This window comes from Castor canadensis, chromosome 12, assembly GCF_047511655.1.
Source record: "Castor canadensis chromosome 12, mCasCan1.hap1v2, whole genome shotgun sequence".
In the NCBI taxonomy this organism is placed as follows: domain Eukaryota; kingdom Metazoa; phylum Chordata; class Mammalia; order Rodentia; family Castoridae; genus Castor; species Castor canadensis.
The window spans coordinates 39,059,553-39,084,813 of record NC_133397.1 but is presented as its reverse complement, the minus strand read 5'-3'; the positions used below and the strand labels follow the sequence as shown (position 1 = coordinate 39,084,813).

Here is a 25,261-nt window from a genome sequence, read left to right as displayed (position 1 = left end):
CTCAATACTCTTACCAACCTTCCTCTCTTCAATTCCACTTCCTTATTATGAGAAGACCTGGGAATTTTAGGTTTTTATACATATAGTATATATATTTATATATATATACACACACACACATATGTATGTATATATCTACACTATTCATAAGCATTTGTTTAAATAATAACCTTATGACTTCTGTACTTATCACAGTTTTTATAGTCCATTTTGTTTTTCTTGAATTTGTTGTTTTTTCTGGAATTTATCTTTAAGAAATCCTTTCTAGAAAGGATGTATAGGTTATACTTAGGGTTTTACATGTCTGGAAATGATTTTAATTTGCCCTCCTACTTGAATGCTAATTTGGCTAAGGCATAATTCTAGACTCAAAGTCATTTTCTCTCATAACTTTTGAGAGATTGTTCCACTGTGTTCTGACATCTGATGTTTGCCAATAAGAAATCTGATGCCTGCCTGATTCAAGTTCTTTTTGAAGTAATCTGTTTTGTTTTACTCTTTTGAAAACCTTTTAAAAAAATTATATACATACATATATATATATATATGTTCTGAAATGTCCTATGATATGTTAAGTACGAGTCTTTTTCCAAAATTCATCCTATTCTGCGCTCAATAGTTTCTTTTTGAGAATTTGGATTTTTCTTCAGCTCTGACAAATTGTATTATTATTATTGTTATTATTAATTATTATTTTCCTCCATCTTCCTCTATTTTCCTAAAATGCCAATTACACAGACTGGATCTGTTAAAAATGTTTTTGATTTAAGCAGCAGAAAGTCCAATTAACAATAGTTTATGCAAATAAGTGATAGTTCCTGTGAAGTGAATGGTTGCTGTCTGTGTGAATTTGTGTGACTGAGAAATAAGCACATCTTTAATTAAAATCTCTTCTCTTTTCTACCCAACTTCCCCCTCTTTTGACAATTTGTTTTACTCTGGTTTTAAATGACTGTATTAGTCAGCAAACTGAATCTTCAGACCAGAGTCAAGGAGTTGCCATGACATCTTCAGCAGGTATTGAAGCCAAAAATGAGAAGCAGGGCAAAAAGAGGAGCAAAACTGCAGTGGATGTTGCACTGAAGCCAAATCCTTTAGACCAAACCTGTATTCATCCGGAATCATATGACATAGCAATGAGGTAAGCCTGGGCCCAGAGTGAGCTCTCTATAGCAGATGGCCTTTGTTTTGGCATAATGACAACTGAAAAATATGACCATGTTTAACATGACAACATTCTTTAGAAGTTCCACATTGCTGAGTTATGTGGCACATTATTTTATTTCAGTGAGGAATGAAACCATTATTCCTGGAGCAGGGTCAAGCTAATAGCCCTGGTTCCAATGGTGAAGTGTGTGTGTAATGAAAATTGCATGGCACTCTCCTGTTTGTTTTGGAAATTAACAAGACACAATTGACTAGTACCTGGCATAAGCTTGTGCTTTTCAAAAGATAAAGCCTTTTTGAAAGTATAAACAGCTAACTTGGATTTCCTAAGAAATACTGCCCTAATGGATTATTATAGTGTCTAAGAAAAATAATGAACTTTTAGTGACTACACATTAACATAAAATAATATTACAGGGAGGTTCTTTAGTACAAGAGAAGTTTAATGTAAAGCATTCAAAGAGAAACCAACTTTCTGTTTTGGCAGTATTGGTATTTGAACTCAGGGCCTCATGCTTGCTGTGCAGGCACACTGCCCCTTGAGCCAATCCCTTTTTTGCTTTAGTTATTTTTTGGATAGGGTCTTGTGTTTTTGCCCTGGGCCAGCCTCAGACAGTGATCCCTACCTATGCCTCCTGCATAACTGGTTCACAGGCATGTGCTACCACACTGGGTTGTTTGTTGAGATAGGGTCTGACCAGCTTTTTGCCCAGACTGGCCTCTAGTGGCCATCCTACTGATCTCCCCCTCCCAAGTAGCTGGGATTGTAGATGTGAGCCGCCACTCCCAGCCCCAGAAGCCAACTTTTTATTAGCTATTTAATTAACTTTAAGATTTTCAATTAGTTCAAAACTGGTGACATGCTATATAACCAAAATTTTTAAGATTCTTACTGTATTATATGATGGTGGATTTAAAAACAGTGAATATTCTAGCTTTTATTGACTCTAAGATGAAATATTTAACTTGTTTTGCAATCATTTATATTTGCTTATTTTAGTAAATGGCATTGGTTTTATGTCTTTTAAAAATGTTTGGAATTATAAATGTACAGCATCTTATAAATAACTTAGAAAAATAGTAAAAGAAATATAAAATAATGTTCAAAATAGTAGTTCCTGTTTTCCCCCAACATTTTATTATGAAAAAAAATTGAAGCATGCAGAAAAGTTGAAAAAATAATCTACAGTGAGTTCCTTTACACCCACACCTAGATTTTATTATTAACATTTTTGCTACACCTGTTTTTCCACATATCTATCCTTATTAGTCCTTCAGTTTACTTTTGGATGCATTTCAAAGAAAATTCCAGACATCAGTACACTTTCTGCTAAATTCTTCAACATACAGTTAACTACAGTTTGATAATGCTTTACAGTTTTTTTTATTTTGAAGTTAAATTCATATACAGTTAAATTTTAAGCATATGTTAGCTGAATTTTGACAAATACCTACATCTGTGTAACTCAAACTGTTCTTAGTAGTTTGTCAAAGACTAGTTTGCTGCTTCTGGAACTTCATAAAAACAATAATACCATACAGATGTACTCTTAGTGTAATGCTTCTTTCAGCATAATATTTATAAATTTATCTATGTTTTAACAAGTACCAGTAGCTTGTTCCTTTTTATTTCTGAGTATTACTCCATTGTAAAAATTTACAACAGTTTATCTATTCTCTTATTTATGGAATACAAGTGATACAGGAAAAACTAAACTTTTTTTTAATTCTGTATTCTCAATGCAACATAAAACACTTCTGTGACCCATGTTCACCAAAATGTGTGTCACCAAAAAAGTCCAGTCAGTTCTGCAGCCGATTCTTTAGCAGACAAGAGCTGGATATCCTTTAATTCAATTATGACACTGTCTTCTTGGAGAGAGCATCAGATTCCACAAGTTGAGTGTTGCATCCCATGAAACTGTACCCTGCTTCAGATGCCAGTCACAAGCACGTGTTGTGACCTGTACTTTTGATTGACCTGCTATAAATTGGGTTTCCTATCATGTACAAGGCCTTGGGTTCTACTCCTAGCATCACAAAATAAGTAAATAAATAATAAAATGTAAATATAAATTGTAGTTCCCATGATGCCCTCCTTGGGTTTGGTTAATTTGCTAGCTCGCAGAACTTTACTTATGTGTACCCTCTTATGGTGAGGACTATTCCTAAGGGTACAGATGAGCAATCAGATAGAATGGATGCCTAGGGCAAGATGTGCGGAAGGGAGCACAGAGCATCCATGTCCTTCCTGGGTGTGCTGCCTTTCCACCACCTCTACATGTTCAGCTGTCTGGAAGCTCAGCTGAACCCAGTACTTTGGGGTTTTATGGAGAGATGATCGATTACATCATTGGGAGTTGATGATCAACTCAAACTTCAATCCTCCTCCCCGCATTGGGAACTCGGGGCAGAAAATTCCAACCCTCTAATCACATGTTGGCTTTTCTGGTGACCACCTCCCTCTTGAAACTACCTAGAGATCCCAAGCCACCAGTCATCTCATTAACATACAGGAGATATTTTTATCCTGAGATTCTAAGGGTTTTAGGAGCTTTTTGCTGGGAAACAGAATGAGGACCAAATATGTATTTCCCAATATCATATGGAACCTTGGCTGTTTTCAGTTTTTGGCTCTTAGGAGTAAGTCTGCTGTGAATATCCTTATATAGCTCTATGTTGCTGTTGACATTTGGTTTCACTTAGCTTGGACAAAAATACCTGGAAAAGAAATTGCTGGGTCATAAGGTAGATGAGTATTTAGTTTTCTTAGCAACTTTAGTTATATCATTTTACATTTTACACTTTCACCATGACAGTTCTGGTTAATTCACATCTTTGTCATCTTTTGATGTTAGTCTTTTTTATTTTAGCCATTCTAGTGTTTGTAATAGTGTCTCTTGTGGTTTAAATTTGCATTTCCCTAATGACATTGGGTACTTTCTTATATATTTATTAGTCATTTGTGCATCTTCTTTTCTGTAGCATATGTTCATGTCATTTGGCCATTTTCTCATTGACTAGCTTGCCTTTTTATTAATGAATTTTGAGAGTTTTAAAAAATTACACACACATATACAACACACATATAAAAGTTCTTTTTCAGAATGTTTTATAAATTTTTTCTCCCAGTTTATTTTTTCAATGGTATCTTTTGATGAACAGGAGTTTTAAATTTTGATGATGTCTTATCAATTTTTTTCTTATGAAGCAATTACTTTCCATTTTCTGTCTTAAGAAACTTCTGCCTAATGTAAGTCATGATGTATTCTTAAATAGTTTTTTTCCCAAACACTTGGTATTTCAGCCTTTACTTTTAGGTCTATGATACCATATATTCCTTCTTGTTTATGGTTGAGATACAGGTTAAAGGTTCATATTCTTGTGCCTTTATGAACATTCAGTTTTCTAGCACTATGGTTTGTTATTGGTGGTGGTGGTAGGTTTTTTGAGTGATACTGGGATTTGAACTCAGGGCCTTAAACTTGCTAGGCAGGCACTCTAACACTTAAGTCATACCCTGAGCCCTTTTTTGCTTCAGTTATTTTTCAAGTAGAGCCTCATGTTTTTTCCCCAAGACTTCCTCCTACCCATACCTCCTGTGTAGTTGGGATCACAGGCACATGCTGCCACACTAGGCTTATTGGTTGAGGTGGAGTCTCACTTTTTACCCAGGCTGGCCTCAAATCAAGACCCTCCTGATCTCTGCCTCCTAAGTAACTGGAATTACAGGTGTGAGCATCATGTTGTAAAAAATAAAAATAAAAACTCTTTCCTTTATCTATTGCTTTAGTGCCTTTGTTGAAAGTCAAATAATTATGTAAGTATGGGTCTATTTCTAGCTCCTTATTCTGTGTCATCGATCTATTTAGAATTTTGGGGGGTGGCCAGTGTTATGGTAGAATCTAGGGTCAAACACATGATGGGAAAATGCTGTACCACTGAGCCACACCCCATCCTCACATTCTTATTGATCTGTTTGTCAGTTCTTAGGTCAATACCACACTCTCTTGATAACCTTACTCTCTGTTAAGTTTTGAAGTTAGTTAGTGTAAGTCCTCCAGTTTTGTTCTTAAGAACAAATATTTGGCTGGGTACTGGTGGCTTACACCTGTAATCCTAGGAGGCAGAGATCAGGATTGCAGTTTGAAGTCAGTTTTTTTATTCTGGGCAAATAGTTTGCTAGACCCTATCTCAAAAATACCCACTAAAAAAGAGCTGGTGGAATGGCTCAAGCGGTAGAGCATCTGCCTAGCAAGTATGAGCCACTGAGCTCAAATCCAGTGTTGCCCAAAACAAGGAACAAATATTTGAACATTCTAAGCGATTTACATTTTTCTATAAATTTAAGAATCAGCTTCCCCATCTCCATTTTAAAAAAAGCCTGGTAGGATTATGAGTCCACTGAGTCTGTAGGTGAATTTAGGGACAATAGATGTCAAGTTTTTTGGCCCATGAACTTATTCTGTCTCTCCATTTATTGAGGTCTTCTTTCATTTTTTTAAGCATGTGTTTTTAGTTTTCAATGTACAGGTCTTATATGTGGTTTACTGAATGTTTTGTGTTTTTCAACACTATTGTAAATGGGATTTTTAAGTTTGCAGTTGTTTCTTCCTTAATAGGTAAAAGTACAATTAATTTTTGTATAATAACCTTGTGTCCTTCAGACTTATTAACTTAGTAAGTTTTTGTAGATTCCTTACATTTTCTTATATAAGCATTATACTGACAGCAAATCGATTAAAGATTCACTTCTTCCATTTTAATTCTATGCTTTTTATTTTTGTTTTCTTGCCTATTGCAATAGCCACAACCTTTAGTATAGTGTTGAATAGTGGTGGCGAGAGTAGTCATTCTTATCTTGTTCTCAACCTTAGAACATGGTTCCCATTTTTTTCATATCAAAAAATATTGTAAACATGTTGGTTCAAAGATCCACTGTGTTGTTGGAGCCCAGGGATGTAAGAGAAACAGGCACATCTTTGCTCAACTCCAGGCTACAGATAGAGGTCTTAAGGAAAGAACAAAATGCATATAAATGCAGTCCATGTCTTGGAAGATGCAGGACATCAAGAAGGGAATTTTCAGAGCTTTCGATATACAACCTAGCTGTTCAAGTTAATGTACTGTCACTTGCATCTTCCTAATAAAACTGGTAGTAATCTAATAGTAATTGTACTTGTAGTGTTTGTTTATTGAGAAGGTACATATGTATACATGGATTCACAGACTTCCTATAATAACTCTTGAAATCTCCATGGGAACTAAACTAGCATTTTGTTCTATGCAAACCAGTGTCTTCTTTTTTTTTTTTTTTCTTTCAGTACTGGGGTTTGAACTCGGAGCCTTGCACTTGCCAGGCAACTGCTCTACTACTTGAACCACACACTCCCAGCCCCCCCCCCCAGTGTCTTTTTTAATATGTGTTTTTGTTTGTTTCCATAACGTATTTGCAATATGGTTTATATCTTTTTTATTTGCTTTCTCTTGTAAGCACAGGTTGCTTTGTTTCTACATACTCTTTTATTAAAAGGCCACATATTATTTCATCAAGTGGCTTTTGAGCTGTAATTTCAGAATAGTTCTACTTAGTAATGGTTCCTTATGATGGATTCCTAGAAGTAGTACTACTCTGCCAAAGGTTTGAAAGTTTTTGTGACCCTTCTATTAGTTGCCAACTAACCTGCTGGTTTATGCCGTATGCAGTATTCGAGCCTGAACGATCATTTATTTCTCCTGCTTGACAGGACTTTTCTGCCATTTTTCTTATGACCAATTTCTGTGTGTAGAACATAAATGACCTACCAGTGATTTCACTCCTCTCTGGGCTTCCTTTGGCAACAAGCAAGTATTTGCATAATATTTTGTATACATTTCAACTCCTGACCTTTAAAATCTGGAAATTTTAGATTGGTAATTTTCCTGATTTGCTTGCCATCCCCATTATCCAGTTTGGAACTATAATAGTCATTTCTGACTTTCAAGCACACTTAGTCTAGATATCACTCATCGTAAGTAATTTATACTGTCATATATTATAACATGAGTGTCTTCCCAAGGAAGGAAATATGTCCATGCAGAATGTGATTAGGTCATTCTAACAGCTTCAGTTCTGTAAAAATAAGTTCCATTGCGGTGAGTTTCAATTTTAGTTTTATCAGAAAAGTAGTAAGAAGGAAAATGACTTTAATATAACTGTAGCAATGTCACCCGCAGAAATATATCAAAATGTGAAGCAATGAGTCTTTTTACTTTTCTATGTATGGTACCCTCTCATATTCATATTTTGGAAAATTGAGATCATGATCTTTTGTAGCAGCCCCATGAGGTTGGTGTACAAAGTCTCAAAGGAGACAAGTAAATTGTCTAAGACAACTCAACTGGAAGGACCAATATTTGAACCAGATCTGTGTCATTCAAAGCCTGAGCTCTTTACTAGGTTATAGTTTTAAAAAAAAAAAAACTAGCTTGGAGCCATACTTGAATGTAATCCTAATGTTCTTTCAGATTAAGGTTGATGAATCCTTACCAACAGCATGTTTTGTTTAGCTCAGAAAAGTAACATGCCCTGTGTTACATGTACCCCTTAAAAGAAAAGAATGGTTATCTGGGACCGGACATGGTGGTGCACACCTGTAATCCCAGCTACTTGGGAGGTAGAGATTGGGATGATAACAGTCAAAAAAGTTAGCAAGACCCCATCTTAACCAGTAAACCTACAGTGGTGGTCATACCAACTGGGGGTTGAAGGAAGGTATGGGCATGCATAGGAGGATCATAGTCTTTGAGGCTGGTCCTCTTTGAGGGCTGAGACTATCTGAAAAATAACTAAGAAACCTTGAGTTCAAACCCCAATAATACTGCCATGTGTGTGTGTGTGTGAGAGAGAGAGAGAGAGAGATGCTATCTTGAGTGTTCTCTATCATTACATGGCTGAAATTATACTCTGCCCTTCCTCAAGAAAATGTAACCTCCTCCAATAAATGAAACTTTACCTATTTATTTTATTGAGGTCTGTAGGATAGAGTGTCTAGAATTTTATGCTATTCTATCAAAGATACAGTGCCTCTTTAATATTGCACTAAAAGAACTTTCTTCCATTATGTTTTTAGAATGAGCAACGTGCATTTCAAGTAAGCAGCTTGATACTTCCTGCACTTGCTCTCTGCCCGTTTCAGGAGAGGAGTGGGGCAGCATCTTCATCCTAGAGCTAGAATAGGTCTGAAAGTGTGGTGGCTGATGTCATCACCAGTTAAAGGAACCATGGTAAGAGAACCCATATCCTTGAAGATAGAGGGAAATATGAGATTTAAAAGGCTACCATTACTACCAATGGATTTCCTTTCATCAGTCCTTTGAAGATGCTCTATTCTAAATCCTTTTACTTGTTTCTGGGTCTTCTTACACTCACCTGGTGACTTCACTTCCTTCCTCATTAAAGAAATGATTAACAAATCATCACCAAAAAAATTCATAAGGTAAATATTGGAGTCATAAGAAATGTATAAAAATTGGGGAACAATTGAACTGATTTAGAGATCAGGGATCTTAAAAGGAAGGCTCACCTTGCATAAAATAAAGAATAATAGGTTTAGTTTGTTAATTGAACAGCTTCTTAAACAGGTGTTTTTATTAGTATATATTAATTGTACAGAGTAAGGGGTTTCATTGTGATATTCATGTGTGCATATAATGTACTTTAATCATGTTCACCCCCTCTATTCTTTCTTATCTCACTCCCCTTCCCTTTTTTCCTTTTCCTTTCTGCCTTCCCACTAGTTCCCCTTTTACGTTCATGACCTTTGGCAGCTGCTTTTGTTTTTTTTTTAATTTTTATTTTATTCATATGTGCATACAATGTTTGGGTCATTTCTCCCCCCATCCCCTCCCTTACCCCCCCTTACCCCTCGCTACCCGGCAAAAACTATTTTGCCCTTATCTCTAATTTTGTTGAAGAGAGAGTATAAGCAAGGAAGGACCAAGGGTTTTTGCTAGTTGAGATAGGGATAGCTATACAGGGAGTTGACTCACATTGATTTCCTGTACATGTGTGTTACCTTCTAAGTTAATTCTTCTCAAACTAACCTTTTCTCCAGTTTCTGGTCCCCTTCTCCTATTGGCCTCAGTTGCTTTTAAGGTATCTGCTTTAGTTTCTCTGCATTAAGGGCAACAAATGCTAGCTAGTTTTTTAGGTGTCTTACCTATCCTCACCCCTCCCTTATGTGCTCTCTCTTTATCATGTGCTCAAAGTCCAATCCCATTGTTGTGTTTGCCCTTGATCTAATGTCCACATATGAGGGAGAACATACGATTTTTGGTCTTTTGGGCCAGGCTAACCTCACTCAGAATGATGTTGTCCAGTTCCATCCATTTACCAGCGAATGATAACATTTCGTTCTTCTTCATGGCTGCATAAAATTCCATTGTGTATAGATACCACATTTTCTTAATCCATTCGTCAATAGTGGGACATCTTGGCTGAAACTTTAATAGCAAAATGAAATGTTTAGCTTTACTTCAAATATTTTTTTCCAATATAAACTGGCTTAGGTCAATGCAGTTGTGTACACAGCACTGTTGATAGAACATGTAGATCTTCCTTTCCTGGCATGGCCTTGTCCACATGTTGAGTCATTCCTTTCAGAATACCATTTGGATTTTTTAAGAACTTGAGGAGTTTTCTGTTCCTACCTGGAATCTTACTCGCCTTCACAGGGCATCATGTCCAGTACCCAGGCCCTACAGGTTCACAGACTGGAAAAGCAAGGACAGTACATGAAAAATTTCTTCCTGATTTTTGTTATAAAAAATCATCTCAGTCTGTCTAAGTGTGAGTTGTTAGTTCATTATGTTGAGTACTATAAACCATGAGTAAAATTACTGCTATGTTATTAAGTGAATGAGGCTCAGAAGCAGCTGATGTAGGGATTATCCCCTCCCTGTGCTTCTCCTTTTGTCCACCATCTGGGTTGATCCAAAGAACCAAAGCACATATCCAATTTCCCCTTTCTCTTGAGTAAGGTGCCAGAGGAAGTGCTCTGAGCCCTGGGTTATGCTGATTTGTACATATCACAGTGAGACCTGGCATGCTCTCAAATAATCTGGTACCTTAAGAATTTGATTGACTCCACACAGTTAAGATCAAAGTTGTCGTGCTCTTGATTTAACTTGAAAAATGTCAAGAAATTGAATGTCAAGACTGTCACTTAGCACTCATTTTGATAAAGCATTAGCTAGTCTTTGTTATTTCCACTTTGGCCCTTGGGGAGAAATCTTAAAAGCCTGGTTTATGGAAGTGGTTGTGTAAGCAGGAATGTGGTGCACAGGGCAATGGTGGTGGACTAGGCAAGTGTATAGCAAGGAGTGATTTGCATCAGTACTGCACTGTCATAAAAAACTGTGGTATTTCCCTTGTTACTGCTGACATGCCTATTTCTGACTCTTTTAATCCATGCTGAAAACTATATTTTGAGAAAGTTGAAAACTGAATTTAAAATTCAGGTCTTGCACAGGAATAATCACATATACCTGGCAAAATCCTTGGGAAGGAAAAGCCAAAAAAAATGTTTATTTTAATATGCTAAAAAGTTATGTCACATTTTTAAGACCAAAAGTGGAATTAATCCAACCAGTACACTCATAGATGGTGCCCATAGGGTAAAAGGAGTTGGAGTGGGGGAGGTCCTGCATTAAGTCAATGATGAATGGTGAGTACGAGGCCCATTTCAGATATGTGTCCCTTTCCCATTACTGTTCAAGGACTCAGTATCCCGGAACTCCTGTTTCCGAATTGCCCTCACAAGTTTTATAACCTTCTCTCCAACTCCAACTTGCTGCCCAGCGAGGAAACAAGTTATCTAGCTAATAAGCAGCTATGATGCAGGGAGTTTAAGCGGGTTTTGTTGAGAGAGAGAGAGAGAGAGAGAGAACAACAGTAGAGTCATGATGGTCACAGATTTTATATTCATACCTAGGACTTGTCATTTGTCTGAGCAGTGAGTCCCTTGGATTACTATGACAAAAAAAGTTCACCACAGTTTTGTCCTGCCATGCCAAAACATTTCTTTGTGGGGAACTTGTCCAAGAAGAAATCCAACTGCAAATGTTGTAAAATAAATGATGATTGGGTAAACAGACCTAAAAGCTTTGCAAATTTGAGAGATCTCAAATTTTTCTGGACTTGCCTCACAAGAATTGGCAGTATTTGAACATGAAAATTAAGGTAGAATCATTGCTAGTTTTGACAAGCGACTAACAGGATGTGTATCAATTAGTTATCCTACATTAATTTCTAATGGAGCTATGATTAGGTAATATTAGATTACTTTTTCATAGAGACAAAGCATCATAAAAAAGAAGATTACTCATAGTTGAAACCTAAACATCTTACTACAGCTCCCAGAAAGTACCATTCATCTTATTTTCAAAAGTGCCCTCCCTCACAAAAGAGAAAATGAGGGAAAAAATCCACTCCCTGGAGAATTAGGTAATCAGGCCATGGCATTCTTAGGAACTGGTTGCTGTATCTGATGTCTTACACATGCTGTTCCAACACTTGCCCCCATGAAGTTCTCCACAAAACTCCTGGAGGAAACTAAGGAAGTTCATTGACCTGACTCTCACTTTCCTCTGGCTCAGCATGGCGCAGTGGCAGACTGCCTGGATTCAAATCCTGCCTATCTGACCTGGGAACATTACTTAACCTCCTTATACCTCCCTTTTCTTGCCTATAAATGGAGATGATAATAGTACCTATCTTATGGGATTACATGAGTTAATATTTACAGAATACTTAGCTCCTGGACAAGGCAGTTGCTGTAATTATTGCTGTTGTTTTTGCTGTGACTGAGAAGGGGTTGTCAGGCTGAACCACAAAAGAAAAACAGGTGAAAGTCACAACAGTTGGTCTCTGAGAAAAAAAAAAAGTTTGTTTACCATGCGATCGGATGTAATTTGGGGCATTTAACAATGGTAATATTCATATTAATACAAGCTCTCGAGACTGGAGGAAATTCTGACTTCTCTCCTGTATATATGGAACAACCCATTAGTTCCCAATGGAGGAGGAGTAGAGGGAGTTGCCACCCAGCCATGAAGTTGTGCTTGCTTCAGTCTCTTCCATTGCCAGAGTGTTGGTCTGCCGTCCTTATCTGCTCTTCTTCAAGTTTAAATCACTCAGTCTGGAGCCTGATGCCTGGAAAGATAATGATTTAGTTCCCCATTCTCTCCCTTGCCCCTTGCCATCCCCAGGCTACCTATGGATTTGAATCTCAGCCTGTCTTCTGGTTCTGTGTCACCATAAGCGAGTTAGTTTGACCTCAGTTGCCCACTCTTTAAGTGGAGTAACAGTGTCTCTGCCCATTCAGAGGACAGCCAGGGACTTGCTCAAAATGCAGATGTTAAGCATTTTGTGTTTCTTGAGAAAAGGATTCCTTGACAGGTTGGCATTCATGATTTAAAAAAAAAAAAAGGCTGTTTCCCAAGGAAGAAAGTCCTTTCTCCCTAATACATGGACTTTCTCTCTGGTCATCCTAGAGCTATTTAGTTTCAGCCTTTCCATCACTAGCCTGTGTGTTTTTGAATACTAGTTTTATTCGCCCTCCTCTTTCAAATAGTCACAGGCACTAATCCACATTATGGCTTTACAGGCAGTAAATTAAATTATATTAATTCTAAACACAGTGTTTTTGAACTGTATACAGTCTGCAGCCTTTGAAACCACTAACTTAATTTTGTCCAACTCTTATTCAGTAACTCAAAAAGAGCCAAAGTTTTTTTTTTTCTTTCAAATTTGGTTTAAAAAATAATAATAAATTGCTCCCAGGCAGTGGTCCTGGGTGCCAAATTTCATCTAAGATCTACATCTTCTGTCTACATTGAAAATCCTCTGAAGTAAAGGAGTAGAAGTGCTAATGAAGATGTGATGTATTATAATTTTTACTTTAGCTACAATTTTGTGGTCTTAGCTGTGCGACTTTCTGCTAACCACTTAATCTCCATGGGGTTTGATTCTGTTTTCTGCAAATGTACATCCACAAAAGATTTTTCAGAGAATTAAATGAGATCATCTTTATTGAGCACTTTCAAAGTATCTATTTATCCTGCTATAAAATCTACCTCTAAAAGAACAAATATAAATTGGAAGGCTCTTGATTCCAATTATACTGTCGACACAAAATTAGACTGACTCAAAGCTCATTCAGGGCAAAGGCTCTGTTACTATCTTTGATAGAATCTTCCTCCATATGAAATAAATGCTTATTGAATAAAGTTGAGTATGATTTTTAATTGGCCAGCATTTGTCACATTCCTTTGAAGAACTTTGATTTTAGCAAAACTTTATCATTTGAGTTAGGGTATGTATATTTAAAAACAACCACACTCACTGGAAAGAAGGTGACCAAACTGGGTATTTCTGGGTTGTTGGTTTTTTGGTTTTTGGGTTTTTTTCCTGGTTCTTTTGCATGGGGGAAGGGATGTTAATAAGGTAATAAAACTGATTTCTTGTCACTTGTAAATTTATTTCTAAGGCAATTCCTAAAACAAAAAACTAGACATATTTAAAGCAATAAATAGCAATATTTTAGTATATGATACCTTTATTTTTACTTACTCATACTCATTTGAATGTATATGTGTATATCTGTGGCTTTAATAATTATCGGCTAAATTATGACAATTACACAGTATATAATACATAGCATGTTGTTCCAGAATAAATAATAGTCACTGTTACTATGACATTAGTTATTATTTCATGATTTAGATTATTTGGTGTAACTATTTGAGCATTGTCTTCTACTATTTCTAAGTGGAAGATCATCCTAACTCTTAAACTTAGAAGATTTCTGTGTAAGTACATTTTAACTGGCATGAAAAACAAGCTAATTCCTTATACTAAATTGCTTCAGTGTATAAAGTTTAAAACAGCCTTCTGAGGACAGGTCTCCCTCCATGCAATTACTATACTACAACATGCAATGAGTATCCAGTTTCTGAGCTGGTATGGCAGACTCTTGAGAAAGAAGGAAACATTTGGTAAGTTCTTCGGAAGGTAAAGCAGGTAACAAACAGTCTGATGCTTCCTTTAGGAAGAAAAATTTACCCTCCCTAATTCATGATGACTTCTTGTTGATTTGTGGTGGTTGTCTGCTACATATCTATGCAGGAGATGCTCCCAAGACATTTTAAATGGTGCCAGTCAATGATACTAAAGGTGCCTCAGACTGGCCCACCTAGCTGTGTTTAAAACTGTGATCTCAGGTCAGAGTCTATGAGAGCCTTTGGAACAAGCCTGTCACCCTCCGTAAAAGGATCATATTTTAAACATATCCATCTATAGTTTTCTAGTTTTTAAAAGCCAGTCCACTGTAAGTTCTTATGGAGCTTTATTTGCTCTTTCTGTGATTGGTTAAATGTCAAGAAATGCCATTTTGATATTGTTTTCACTAGCTCTCCACTGGCTTCTGTAGTGCAGTAGGTGGTTCTGCAGGCCTCTCCATAAATGCACTCCCTTTGAATTTACAGTTACTTGTGAGGTTTGCACAGCACAGATTTCTAAGGATTGTGGTCGAGGTCCGTGTCTTGGTTTAACAAGGATGGTAGAAGTTTTAAAAGAATCTTTGATATGATTAATTGCTGTCCCTGTGATTGGACTGCTGCGGCAGTAGATGTGGTGAAGCTGGTGCTCTTAACTTCAAGCCAGACTAAGTGGGTGCTTTGCGCACGCACCTGTGTATGTGCAGCTCTCCTGGAGAAAGGGCAAAAGAGCAGCAGGTTTTTCTCCTTGTCCACGTTAAATTTGTATTCATCATGTCAAGAGCAGCAGATTTGAAAATATACAAAATAACTATGGGTTTAGAGTAACAAATGACTATAGAACTTTGCATTTGTACCTCACTACTTAATCCACAATCAGCTTAAAAAGCCAGATTTCCTGTAGGGTATAAAATCTCTTTAAATCATCAGATCTCTTTCTGTATTACCAATTGTGACCTGCACTATCTGTTCCTATTCATTTCCAATATGTCTGTGCTCTTGCCTGTAATTTTTTACTTGTGATGAAATTATGTTATAACTGAGGGAAACTAATAGATAAAAAGAAACAAGTATGAACAGCTCTGAAAAGTGCAAGAGTAGGTAGACAACTAGAAGTAGTTTGCCCTTAGAGCCTGGTTCTTGGAGTTGTAAATCATTTGTGTTTTGCCCACCAAGCACGCGTTAATATTAAGTTGTTTTTAAAGTGATTGCGCTGCATCGCCATGGCTCTTTTGTACTCTGCAGGATCATGTTGCTCTAATGTAATGAACCGAGCCCTCAGCTCCTAAATCTCAATGCTGGAAACGATTACAGAGAGCTGAGTGGCTATGTCTGAAGTCTTCAAGTCTTGAGAATTTCTTTTTCTTTGGTTAAAAAAAAAATCTTACATAGATATTTCTTATTCTTTGAGGGGAAATAAGCCTGCATTTGTAAGAAGTTTCTGTTGAAAATATTGGTGATTGTAGGTTATCTGGCTTCCTGTTTGAAAAATAAGCATTATCTCTGCTGTAAGTTCTGTATTTTAACTTTGTGCAGATGTGCACTAAAAGAACATGATGTGCTTATTTGTTGAATTTATGCTACTTTCTTACTTTAAGTAAGATGGATGAAATTACATATTAAATAAAAACAGCAGCTCCACCAGCAATCCTTAGCTAACTAAAAAAGCCTTCCAGGGAGAGTGGAGAAAATGAGACTATGACTGTAATAACTCATTTGCTTTGGAAAGAATTGCCATTTAAAAGCTTATGTATAGTAAATTCTTGGGATTTGCTCTATGTTAAACTGTCTTAATGTTTATAAGTAATCTGTCATTAAATAGTGTTGGTAAACTATTGCCAAAAGTATTGTGTTTTCTGTCTTAACCAAATAGAATACATGAAGTTTTATATGCCCCAGTGACACACATACCTTGTGTATGGCATAAAGCTCCCATGGATGTGAACAGCCACACAACCTTAGACAGGTCATTTAGCTGCCCTGAGCCTCAGTTTTCCTTTTCTACATGTTGTCACACCTACCTTTCAGGATTATTGCCATGATTAAATGAGAATGCCCAACTAGCATAATGCCTGGCACATATTTCCCAGTACAGGCTCACTTAGATTCTGTGTTCCAACTTTCTTAAAGTAGAGTGTATTTTCATTTAGTACTTTTGAGCTAGGAAGTACCTTGTGTTGACTATTACTTCTCAGTGCTACTTGAGAATTTGGAATATGTAGAATAAATTTTTCTGAGGATATTTAACGAGCGGGTCTATTGTGTGGCCACTAAGCATAAAACATTGCTTCCTATCATATACAGTTGAATATATTTGAAATCCAGTAGGGTAGAGGTCAGTCCCAGTTCTCTTTAGACTCCCTCTCCCTTTGTTTGCTGCTTTTCTTTTTCTGTGACCTTGTTGTTAGCTTTAAGAAAGTTTTCAAAATACAAAAGCACCTAATGTCACTCCTTAGTCATTTAAAAATAGAGTTGATCAATATGTGGCATTAACTAGAAGGAAATTTGGTGCTTTTTTATTGATTTCAGTTGCTGGTGCCCTCAGGCTTGTGTGTATGAGAATGAAAATAATATAAGAAATATGCACCCAGGTTAAACAGACCGATTTTCCTCTTACATCTGCAATCACTATAAGCAGACTTCTTTATATGGAAGTGACATTAGTAGCAGTTAGTTCCTTTCTTACACACACACACACACACACACACACACAATCTAAAGAGTCCAAGTAGCCTGCTGAGCAGTTGTTTTTGTTATTGAGGCAGAGTTGTACAGTGCTTTGGGAAGTGTCCACTATTAGTTATTATTACTACTTGTAAGATAGTATTCAGGGTTATAGATTTATAGCCCATAAATACACTTACAGGCATTGTAATAAATAGGTATGAACTAGAATTTTGAGGATTTGAAAGATGTTCTGCTAAGTAGCCAGTTGCAGAGCAGTAAAGCCACCACAGTCAATACCAGGGAAGCCTGCTCAGCAGGGCATGAATTATTTAGAAAGTTGTGTAAGGAAGTTGGCTGTAGGCAGAGGTGGTCATGTGTCATCTGCCCCATCAGTCAGAATTCCAGCTGCTGGGCTCTGTCACCACAGCCCATCATTCAGTGCTAACAGATACGTGCTGCCTCTCTGACCTGCTGGGGAAGCCACAGACAGGGACTTACAGTGTATATCCCCCTGACCTGCAGTTTTAATGGAAGCTCATTTCCAAAGAAGGATACTAAGCAACACTTCTTGTCCTTTTTAAAAATCATTAATCAGAATACATTGTCAAGGGAATTAGCTGGATGCTTGAGAATCTTTTTTTAAGCAAAAACATGGCTGCTGAAGTATAGAAGAGTTGCACATTTGAAGCCAAAGAGACATCCTTATTAAATGACAGATGGGAGAGCTTTCTGTACCAGATACAAGATTATGGTATCACAGTATCACTGAAGAGGCCTTTCTGGGTTGAACACAACAATGTAAGAAAAGGCTTGGAATCCCAACATTCCTTTTGTGATGATGCAGCCACCTGCCAAATGGAATCTATCCCAATTCTGATTGTAGACAAACCTCCAGCAGTTTCCTTTTTTCCCTTCTTGTATTCAAGAGACATCCTTAGAGGAAAGGATTTGAAGGCATTAATATCGCTATCTGTCTGATTAGTTTGTTGACATTTTTAAAGTGCCATTAATCATAGGAAATGGAACTTAATGATGTAGAAAAATACCAAGCCAAGGAATGTCAAGAAAGTAAGCTATAGCCCCATATTCATGTAAAATTGAATGGAAGTACATCTTAACCCTTTAGTTGTGGGTTTGGTTATTTTGTTGTTGTTTTGTTTTCTTTTCACATTTTTGAACTCCAAAGTCAAGTAATCGAGAAGCATTTGTAAGCAAGGGAAATAGTAAACAGCAAAAGTAAATTTTAAAAGGCAGCTATTTTTATTTTGCAAGTATTATAGCTATGTGAGGTATAAAGTATGTAAAGTAACACTTGTGTTTAGATTGTATCATTGAGGTCTCATTTGTTTTATTTTGGAAGAAAGTTACTTTTTCTTTCAGATAGCTCCTCTGTTTTTTGCTTACTTGCTTGTTTGTTTTTTGATTGTTTGGGTGCTGGTGATTGAACCTAGAGTTTCACATATGCTAAGCACACACTCTACCACTGAGCTGTACCTTGTAAATTTTTTTGTTTTCTCTGAATACTCCATGTTCTTGATATAATTTAGTTTATGTGAACTTGATGGAAGTTGAGAGTCATTAGGCTGACAGTATACTGACAGGTGGCACTCTGTCATGGATACAAAGAAGTAAAAATCAATAGAGTAATTCATTTGTCAAAAGCTGTAATACTTGATACATACTTTGTTGGATTTTGGTATCATCAATAAATTATCTCTTAGCTAATTTAAACTTAAATCCTTTCTTAATGGAAATTTTAGGAAACAAGGCAAATATGTATATCCTTATTTAGAAATATATATTACTAAACTATAGTGAATGTTACACTGTAAAATATTACTGGTTTTGACTCTGAGCAGGTACTTTATTTCAAAAATAGCACAAGAACTTAAATGCACCTTCTCCCCTCACATACCTCTTTTCCTCCCAAGGTAGATTACTGTTACAGAATAGGTCACATAATAGATTCTTAATAAAGACTGATTAATACATGGTGATGTGTAGATAAATGAATTTTAGGATGACCTGTGTAAGGAAATTGGAAAAGAAATAATACTGATAAATGTTGCACTTTTCTTTTCATTGAAGATTTGTGTCACTCATCGGAGGGACAGTGTGTGAGATTGGGAAGCCTGAAATGCAACAAAAAATAAATTCATCCCTTGAAAAGGAAGGAATAGAGAAAACTGCAGAAAGGTTGCAAACAACAGCACACACCTTACAGGTCATCATAGATGGTCTCAGCCAGCCTGAAAGCTTTGATTTTCGAACAGGTAAGTTGAACCAGAATTATAGCACTTGGCATTTGCAATCTACATAGCTCACATTGTCACCTTTAATCTTCACAGCAAGTCTACAGGCCTATGCCATAAGCAAAAGAGAATCTCTTTTTTTTTTTTTTTTTTTTTTTGGTGGGACTGGGACTTAGCACTTACAAATCAGGTGCTATATGACTTCAGCTGTACCTCCAGTTCATTTTGCTCTGATTCTTTTGAAAATGGAGTCTTGTGAGCTATTTGCCCAGACTGATCTTGAGCCTCAATTCTCTCGATCTCAGCCTCCAAGGTAGTTAGGATTACAGGTGTGAGCCATCAGCACCAAGCAAAGTCTCATTCTTTACACGAGAAAATAGGAGTTTAATAACTATCCCGCCAAGTCCAAAGCTAGAGGCCAGGTCTACAGACTGCTTGTCCACTGTTTATTTGTCCTTACGCAAGGCTAAATGCACCATGTATATACTGGTGCACAAAGGCACAACATACTTTTCATGATTCTACTGTAAGTTTTTACTGTTTTCATGATTCTACTGTAAGTTTTTTCTGTCCTAGGAGCCAGAAATCCAAGGTAAAGCATTCCATTCACAAGCTAAAAAGTGAATCTTCTTCCTAAATTACAGCTTTCCAAGTTTCTAGATTCTGTGTCAGTGAGCACATTGAACAAATAAGATGATATCTCTCTGTTGATTTTCCTTCTAATTAAAAGTGCTCTCAGCTTTCAGCACAGGTAGAGGGTAAAGGAAGTATAATAGCCATAGTTGTTGAGAGCAATGACCCGGTGAAAAAGAATTAATGTATCAAATGACCTACTTCCTAAGGAAGTTTGAATAGGAACCCCTGAGTTTTAAATGAACTTGCATACTTGTCTCTTATAACCAGTTTTGATGATACCATATATAAGGTTTGTCTCATCATTCTGGGTATAGGCTGCCTTGAGGTGGTTGGACATACTTCCTTGTTTTAAAAGGAATTTTAAAACAAACCCAGCAAATTTATTGTAAACTATTCCCTCAACTTTTCTGTAGGTTTTAATTTTTTTCAATTTAAAAAATTTTAAATTTAAAATTGGAGAAAAGCAAACACCCAGTAAGACCAATGACAAAAATGTGGAAGTAGGAGCCTCCAGGTGGCCTTTCACACATAACAGTTGTTTTAGCAGACAAATCCATCTTCATTTGGAAGCCTAGTTCCTTTTGTGTGAATTCCAAAGGTAAATTTGGCAGGAAAACTCAGTAGAACTGTAGGTCTCAAACAGGGTGGGAATTCAGGTGATGTGCCTATAGCACTGCATTAGAGGGTTGACAAATAAGCTTCAACTCCAGGTATCATATACTGGTTATTCTTGTCTATCTTTGTTTTTCATGGTGTTGATTGACCCATCATCACAGTGACACTGTGCAAAAATCAACACTCAAATTACATGGTCCAGTTAACCAGTCAAGCCAAGTAGAGGTCCTTTCCCAATTTGCCCTTCATTGAGCAGAAATACAAATGGATCTGGGCTCTGGACTAAGCTTTTCACTTACTAAACTGTTTGTCAGTGTGACAAGTGAAATTTTAAATAGGTCTCTTTAAGCAAACTTTGGAACTGACCTTGCCCTAGTATAAGTCACAATTTTCAAGATACTTGAGAACTGTCATTTTACTGCTACACATATCCCCAAGGAAAAAGGCAAATGAGTCATAGTTTTGAGGGATATTTTGGGCATTTCCACATTACAGTATTTATGTTACATCTCTTTTCTCTATTTTCTCAAAAGTATTTTCTTTCTTAATGCTTCATTCTTTCCTTATACTCATCCTGTTTTCTTAATGATATAATCAATTCCATTTTTATTAACGCTCTGGTTGCAAGTTGGCTTCCATAATTGGGCTCATCAGGAGTAGTCTGAGACAGAGGACTGAATATGTACAGCTTTGGCAATCAAAGTGTTAAAAGTTTGCAGGGTACATGGAGGATTTTCTGATTTCTCAGTGGCCCAGACTGTCTTCAGGAACATGTTAAATAGTTTCTGACTCTGATTTTCCATGCAAAATTAAACTAAACAGCTGATCAGAACCCCTTGGAGAATCTGCAGCAGCTGGACTTCTGCAAGAAAAAGAGAAAAAGAGTTTCCAAGTGTAAAAACAATGCCTTATAGGGCCTCAGAGACCAGCCTGCCTCTGGCCCTGATCAAGGACATAATTTCATTTTGCTTTGACACAGCCCTTGCCCAATGTGATATTACATTTCAGTAGGTTTCTTGCTTTTGGAATTCACTGCTTCAGCATCAGGTGAAATCCTACAGAATCTCTTCCAATTTTAGCATATTCTTTTTTTTATGAAGAAAATGAGATTTAGGGTTTAAAGAGAGTTTTGTTTTGTTTTGTTTTACAGGAAGCTTAATTTTTGAAAGATCCTGGGTTTTGAATAGTTGGGCAGGGGGAGGGGAAGAAAGCAGTGACCAGTTGTTAATACAAATGTAAAGGATAATTTTAACAAGTAATCAGGATAAAGCCAACAGCTGTAGAGGAAAAGGAAATGGTCTGGGTGGAGAGTAAAATGAGGCCTTAGTAAAAGGAGATCCAAGCATAGAATGTGTTCTTTGTTATTAGAGTCAACACAGTAATCCTAGGAAAGGGGGGGGGCAAGAAGAGCATGGATAAGTGAGGCCACAGATAATTCACAAGCCCCATTTAAACTGTTAGTTCTCACTCTCTCCCTCATAAAACCTTTGTTGTCGTTTCTGTTTTACGTACAGCCATAATGATTCCTTGACATGCTTTATGTCCACTTTTAGGGGACAGGGTTAGTGAACAAAGAAATGTTCACTGGGATGAGCCAGGAAAGAGGGCAGTAAGGAACTTGAGAACAGAGAGCTAAGTGTCTTCACTTTTGTATCTCTAGCATCCAGCAGAGTGTCTGGCCAGGAGGTCATAATAGCAGGAGGTAATGAATCCAATTGAAAGAAGAGAAGAAGTTTAGGTTCTAGCTGGTCTGGGTTCCTAACAATAGTCAAAAATCCATACATTTTGATTGGATAAATATATTTGAAATGGAAGGGATTGATTCCTGAGTTCCAAATTTGTGAGAAGATGTGAAAAAAGAGAACATTTGAATTTCATCTACGTTGAGCCAAAAGTTAATGTACTTTCTGCCACTTTGAAGAATTTAAAAATCTAAGCATTGAAAACAAAACTCCCAATTTCCTGTCTCCAATGATCTTACTTTCTCATTGCTTGTGATTTAGCCAAGTGTGTTCATTGAGCAAAGATATATTTTCATCATCTCTCACAGAGAGGAAAATAGACTGTCTGCTCTTAATCCTGATAGGTAGTGTTCACATTAGTGAAATGAAGTTTGGGGAGAAGAAATGTTTGAGTAAATTTTCTTGAATTATTCTACTGTGTGAACACTATTTCTCCTAGAATGCATTTCTTAGAAGGGAGGCCTGTGTCTTTAGGTCCCTCCCTCAAAGCTTAATAATGTTCTGGGCTTATAATCAATGCACAGTGTGAATGCCAGTCCTCTAAGTGTCTTAGCTACACTAACTTTTTTTCCTCTTCCCTCATAGATTTTGATAAGCCTGACTTCAAGAGAAGCATAGTATGCCTGGAAGATCTGCAGGTTGGGACAGTTCTTACAGGCAAAGTTGAGAATGCCACTCTGTTTGGAATTTTTGTGGATATAGGGGTGGGAAAATCAGGACTGATTCCCATAAGAAATGTAACAGAAACAAAACTTTCTAAAACGAAGAAGAGAAGGAGCCTTGGACTGGGCCCTGGAGAAAGAGTGGAAGTCCAAGTACTCAACATTGACATCCCCCGATCTAGGATTACTCTGGACCTTGTTCGGGTGTTGTGAGTGTCCCACTGAAGGCCCGCTGCCAGTTTTATTTCCTCATTTCTACAGATTGACAAGGTTATGTCAAATGTTCAGGAATTCTGGATAGCAGATGAGAAAGAAATCACTTATTATCAGAAGTATTTTCCTTTTCCCTTATGAATAAATAGCAATTTGATTCTTTTCCCCTTAAAGTGAGCAACTAGGAGACACCCTCCTCCAGCATTATGTAGTGGTAATTTTATGAACAAAATTTCATTTTTTATTTTTTGTAATTCATCTTTGACTCTGCATTTTTTATAACAAGTTGCTTCATATTGCCCACACCTGCTTTGTTGTCTTTGTATGAATTATCTTCTTGATTGAATTGCACGATGTTTTTTTGACACAGTAGGGCTGGCAGTGTTTAATACTTCTATTTTGTAGAATTTTTTTTTTTAAATCAGGTGTTTTGGACGTGAATTCATGATTTTGCAGTAATCTTTATTTTCCCTTGCCAAGCAAACCAAAAATACACCAGATTCTGATGTGTTTGTGACTATCATGTAAATGGCTCAAAGCATTTTTCAGAAGGATATGTGTACTGACCCCTGTAATAAAACTTTGTGACTAGTGACTTGTTCTTGCTGTGTTGACTTAGTGAATGACCTAGAGGTCAATCTTTTTTTTTTTCTTTTTTTATAGACTTGGGGGTTGGACTCATGCCTCATGCTTACTAGGCAGGTGCTCTACCATTTGAACCACATCACCCGCCCTAGAGGTCAGTCTTGACTAAAGAAGATGTGGCTCATGGGATTGTTTGTACCTTTGGGGAAAGGGAGGCCACTGAAAATTTGAAGAATGGCTTTATTTGACTTAACTTACCACAGAAGAGCATATACTTTCTTAACCATCGGGATTAAACTTCAAATGGTGATAGAAATGGATATAGATCAGGTAAGAAGGGGCAAGATAAAACAGTGGACAAAATGACTCTTGCTCTGTTTTTATTGATTTTGACCATTCAGGGTCAAAATGTAAACACAGCCTGCACTACACCAGTATCCCATCTGTTCTGACTACTGCTGCTGTTGTTGGGTTGCCTAATGAAGTTATAGTTATTAATGAGTACCTGGTTTTCTCCATGTGTGATGTGTGGAGAATGGTTACTAAAGTATGACCAGTACTATTTATTTGCCTGGGACTGTCCTAGTAGTAAATTCAGGGGTGATTCCAATGCTTTTGACCTGAGCAGCCAGAAGTGTACAATTGTTGCTTGCTAAGACAGGGAAAGCGGTGGAGAAACAGTTCGGGTGAAGGAGTTAATCATTTTGGACAGGTTAAATTTGAGATAGTTAGTAGATATCCAAGTGGAAATGCCAGGTTAGGCAGTTGGCTATTTTAATCTGAGGTTTAGGGAAAGTAATCACTAGCATACAAATGGTTACAGTCATGAGACTGAGGGAGATCACCAATGGGATAAGTGGTGATGAAGTAGGAAATAGTCTGAGAACTGAGTCATTGAAAATCCTCAACACTCAGCTATAAATTCTCTGAATCTTTCCACCAGGGTAGGAATTTATTTCTCCCCTTCTTCCTTACTAAGAGGATGCTGATTCTAAGGGAGTGATGCAGTGGCTAATGGAGACAAATGTGGCCATGTGGTATGCTTCTGGCCAGTTGACTGGAGGCATAATTCAGAGTGGAGTTCTAGGAAAATTAGAAAGGGGAGGTCAGGCTCAGGTGCCACACTTTTCTTGTCCTTTTTTCGTGTCCTCTTTCCTGCTTGGAATGCAGACAGAATGCTGGATGTGCTGGAGGTCAATGACCAGTACGCAGTAAGGACTGCTAAATAGAAAGACCAAAACCCTGAACTCATCTTGGCCTTGTGGAGAACCAAAATAGGCCCTTAATTGCCTTTACTTGTTCATTGAAGCTGAGAACAAATGAAGAGCGTTTACAGGAAATATGTTCTCTAATAAACATATGTGTTGTTCCTGAGTGTATCCCTTACATTTAGAAAAATGGCCCACCTGTTATAGATACTCAGTAAACATTGATTGGTGAATAAATGAATGGATGAACATCTAATAAGAATTTAATAAAATGTTGAATATAGACATAGAGATCAGGAGGACAGTCTGAGCAAAAAGTTAGCAAGACCCCATCTCAACAAACAAACCAGACATGGTGGTCACATCTGTAGAATCCCAGCTATGTGGGAGGCTGAAGTCTGAGGATTGCAGTCTAAGGCCATACCCAGGAAAAAACATGAAAACCTATCTGAAAAATAAAGTCAAGCAAAAAAGGG

At 37.1% G+C, this 25,261-nt stretch overlaps 1 protein-coding gene across 2 annotated transcripts in view; it reads left to right on the top strand.

The window, feature by feature from the left end:
- The window catches only part of Srbd1 (S1 RNA binding domain 1), a 227,160-nt gene extending 203,573 nt beyond the window's left edge, over nt 1-23,587 (top strand). For both annotated transcript variants that reach the window (XM_074049618.1, XM_020168980.2), the window contains exons 19-21: nt 962-1,141; nt 18,961-19,145; nt 22,703-23,587. In XM_074049618.1, the coding sequence (XP_073905719.1) occupies nt 962-1,141; nt 18,961-19,145; nt 22,703-22,992 (655 nt within the window). In that variant the 3' untranslated portion in view covers nt 22,993-23,587. The remainder of the gene's footprint in view (nt 1-961; nt 1,142-18,960; nt 19,146-22,702) is intronic.
- Nucleotides 23,588-25,261: the final 1,674 nt, after the last annotated feature.